The sequence below is a fragment of the Azolla caroliniana genome, unplaced genomic scaffold (genome assembly GCF_043228905.1).
Source record: "Azolla caroliniana isolate FFs.n. ecotype wild unplaced genomic scaffold, voAzoCaro1.0.p SCAF_11, whole genome shotgun sequence".
Lineage (NCBI taxonomy): Eukaryota > Viridiplantae > Streptophyta > Polypodiopsida > Salviniales > Salviniaceae > Azolla > Azolla caroliniana.
This window is the reverse complement of record NW_028230446.1, coordinates 4,163,216-4,167,035: the sequence shown is the minus strand read 5'-3', so window position 1 is coordinate 4,167,035 and position 3,820 is coordinate 4,163,216. Positions and strand designations below refer to the sequence as shown.

Here is a 3,820-nt window from a genome sequence, read left to right as displayed (position 1 = left end):
TAAAGGAAACCATATTTCAGAGTTTTTCACTGGACCCATTCAAAATAGCATTATAGACCATTCTGGAAGTAACCCCATTCTTTTCAAAGCCAAAAAAAATACCACTGAATGACCTGCAACCTTAGATTTCTTACACGTGCACAAGATCAATTCCTTCCAAACCCTAAAGTGTCTTTGCTCTAGCATGCAGCTTTAATATGGAAAAAAACAATGACAATACATGGGAATCAATATTTGAAGAATGTCACTTAGAGAGCATCATCCTCACAAACTCTTCATAATTCACTTGGCCATCGCCATCTACATCTGCCTCCCGAATCATTTCATCCACTTCTTCTTCGGTTAATTTCTCGCCGAGATTCGTCATCACATGACGAAGCTGCAAAAGAAATCCACATATATATACACAGCTTACACATAGAGATCATACACATGTATTCATCCTACACATCACACATACATTTATGCATAAACATCATACATGTAAATATACATACATCCTTGCACTACACATGAAAATATGCATCTTATTCACTACATCATACTCTGTATATATTCATCCTACACATACACACATGGACATATACAAGTAACTACATCATATATGTACATATGCACCCATAGCTATATCATACACTTAACACATGTACAAGTAAATCTGCACCCTACATGCCGATCATATACCTACCTATACACGACACATCATACACATACCAATACACCTTGCAGGGATGCATTCTAATATTGTTGGAAGGCTTCAAAGCAAGGTGAGCATGCCGGACTAGACACATTTCATAACGCAGTGCATAAAAAGCCCTCCAATTGCATTAGGGAGAAGACTAATAAAGAGGGAATGTCAAGAGGGAAGACCTAAATATCCGATATGGGTTGGAAGGTAATTGCCCAAAATTCTTCTCACTATACACATGCACACCGCACACATATTATATATGTGATGTCTCTTTCATTCATACCTCAGCCGCAGATATAAAGCCATTCTGGTCCTTATCGAAGACTTTGAATGCCTCCTTGAGCTCCTCCTCAGAATCGGTATCCTGCATCAAAATGTTGATGTCATTGTTTAAAAACTGTGTGCATAGAGAGAGAGAGAGAGAGAGAGAGAGAGAGAGAGAGAGAAAGGAATTGATCCTTATATGCAAAAAGCAAATTTGATGTATTTCATACAAAAGGCAAGAAATTATCAGAAGCAGAAAACAAGATTTATGATTTATATTACCAAAGGCAAGACTGATTGATAAATCTTATGTATAAAGCAAATGTTGACGTACTACAAGCAGGATTGACGTACAGTATATAAAGGAAATCATAATTTAAAAGACAGAGAGAAAGAGAAAGAAAGAGAGAAGAGGATGAGTACCTTCATCTTGCGGGCCATAAGGTTAAGAAACTCTGGGAAATCAATGGTACCATTGCCATCTGCATCCACTTCATTAATCATATCTTGCAGCTCAGCTTCAGTAGGATTCTGTCCAAGAGACCTCATCACGGTCCCAAGCTCCTTGGTCGTAATGTTACCTACAGCACACGAGGGCGAATGTTTACAAAGAAGAAAAACAAATTTCTGTTTTGTCTGTTCAGATATAGAGCCCTGTCTGTTCAGATATAGAGCATGTCAGCGTGAAAGATTTGGTACTTCAGATGAGGTCAAGGTAGAGAAAGTCGTCAAATAAACAGACTGTTTCTCAGAAGAGATGAGAAGACTTGAAAGGTTTGAGGATTCAGATTGTTTCTCAGAAGAGATGTGAAGATTTGAAAGGTTCAGGATTCAAGACATAAAACCTGAAAAAAACTGAGAGATTTAACACAGGATGGACACATGAACAGAAATGGAAAGGAAAAGATACATTTTCCATTCAAAATGTCTGCATTAAAAGGGGGGAGCTTAAAATCCATGCCACTAAAAATTCCCGGAAGTATTTGAGAGGCAGGAAGCATAAACTGGTAAACAGACAATAAAAAATTGCTTCCCCCTGTCCAACCTATATATGAGATGGTGGGGATATGGAAGGGCTCAGCTTATAGTAAGTAGTGTTAATCGACCGAGAAACGCGTGGGTCTGCCTGAGAAAAAGAGGGTTTAGCAGACGAGAGCCGAAACGGTGCAGGGAGAATCGAAGGCGACAGAAAAGACAGAGACGAGAAACTGGAGATGGAGATGGAGATGGAGACAGGGAGAATCGAAGGGGTGTGTAAAAGATGAGTAAGATTACCATCTCCGTCTTTGTCGAACAGGCTGAAGGCTTCCTTGAACTCTCCAATCTGCTCGCTAGTGAGCTGCTCAGCCATGGCGAGAGAGAGAGAGAGAGAGAGAGAGAGAGAGAGAGAGAGAGATGGAGAGAGATGGAGATGGAGATGGAGATGGAGATGGAGATGGAGATGGAGATGAACAGAAGGATCGATTCGACTGGAAGCGTCGAAGGAGAAGGAAACTACAGCACACAGAGACAGAGATACAGAAGAACCAAAATTAGCAGAGAACCCCAAGTGTTTTCTTCTTCTTCTTTTGAAGCAGAATCAGAAGCAGGGGAAGAGAGAGAGAGAGAGAGAGAAGACTTTGAGTGTGAGTGTGTGGGGTGGGGTTAAGGGTGCATTCACACACACAATACACACACAAAAGAAGAGCACTGATGTCTCTCTGTTTGCCTGCCTGCCTGTCTCAATGAATTGATGGATGGGCCATCGGTATCAGCCACCGCCACCGCCACCCGATTCCTCAGCCTGACCCCCAGAGCCCCATCCCATCCATCCATCCATCCCCCCTGAATGTAAGAGATAGAAGCTGGGGAGGAGAGAGCAAGAGAGAAAGACTTTTGTGTGTGTGTGTCTTGTCTCGATGAATCAATCGATCGATGAATGGGGGCCATCTGTATCGGCCACCACCACCACCACTCGATTCCTCATCCCGACCCTCACAAATGAATGAATGAATGAATGAAAGAGGAAGACAGAGCAATCGGCTCCATCCATCGCCCCCATCTGAACTCGCTCACAACGGTTGCTCGAGACGAGAGACCAGCCCAAGGATGCATCGAGAACTAACAAAGAACGAACACAGTGTAATGAGAAAGGGGGCTCGAGGGCACAAAAGAAATAGAGAGCTTCCGGGGTTTACACTTTTTCACTCCTCTCCTTGGCTTTACACTACTACACATTCTCTTCTTATGGAAATGCAAGGTGTGGAGTGTCGCGCACAATCTCCAAGTTCCTATCAAACAATGATCTTATTCTATAAACCATTGTGTTCTCTCTAGTGTTAAGTCATCAGGCAAATCCCTCAATACTTTCACACATCTTCCTTCCACCATATATTATTTCTTCTCAACTATATAGGGCATATCATTTTATCAAACGATTGAGCTCATACTCTCCGAAGAGATGCAATGCAATTTGTGTTTTTGTGTAATTAGCTTATTCTAGTGCTAACCATTGGATAACCTTTGTCCTTTTCTTATCGTAATCACCTTACCCGTAATGGTATATCGTTAGACTATTAGCCCTAGGTCTTGGGTAAGACCCAATTTACTTACCAAGTTACCTCTCTATTACTTCATGTATATCCTCTCAATTTATTAGATGCCATTTGTGGAATGTAGGTTTGGATCAATCCATCACCTTTTGATCTCCAAGGAACAACCTTACCAACTGAGCAAGAGCTTATCTATAGATACCCACTTTGAAAAGAGAAGTTAGGGTTAGGGTTGATCTATGCCTCTAGAAGTCTACTCGGAAAATGTTTGAAAATTTTCAAGGTTGCTTTCTTGTGAAGTTTCTTCGAGCTACAAATGTTTATTTATACACAT

At 41.3% G+C, this 3,820-nt stretch overlaps 1 protein-coding gene across 1 annotated transcript; it reads right to left on the bottom strand.

Moving 5' to 3' along the window:
• Positions 1-2,351, bottom strand: LOC147857617 (calmodulin). Its single transcript, XM_087327128.1, has 4 exons — positions 2,231-2,351; positions 1,379-1,536; positions 975-1,055; positions 1-379 (listed from the first exon to the last, which is right to left on the bottom strand). The coding sequence occupies exons 1-4, from the start codon at positions 2,304-2,306 to the stop codon at positions 245-247; spliced, it is 450 nt and encodes a 149-aa protein (XP_087183254.1). The 5' UTR covers positions 2,307-2,351; the 3' UTR covers positions 1-244.
• Between the last annotated feature and the right edge of the window lie 1,469 nt (positions 2,352-3,820).

Coding starts and splice junctions, on each gene's coding strand:
- LOC147857617 (XM_087327128.1), bottom strand. CDS start 2,306: ATGGCTGAGCAGCTCACTAGCGAGCAGATTGGAGAGTTCAAGGAAGCC. Junction 1,537..2,230: donor GTTCGACAAAGACGGAGATG/GTAATCTTACTC, acceptor CGTGTGCTGTAG/GTAACATTACGACCAAGGAG. Junction 380..974: donor GCTTTATATCTGCGGCTGAG/GTATGAATGAAA, acceptor TTTCTTTTGCAG/CTTCGTCATGTGATGACGAA.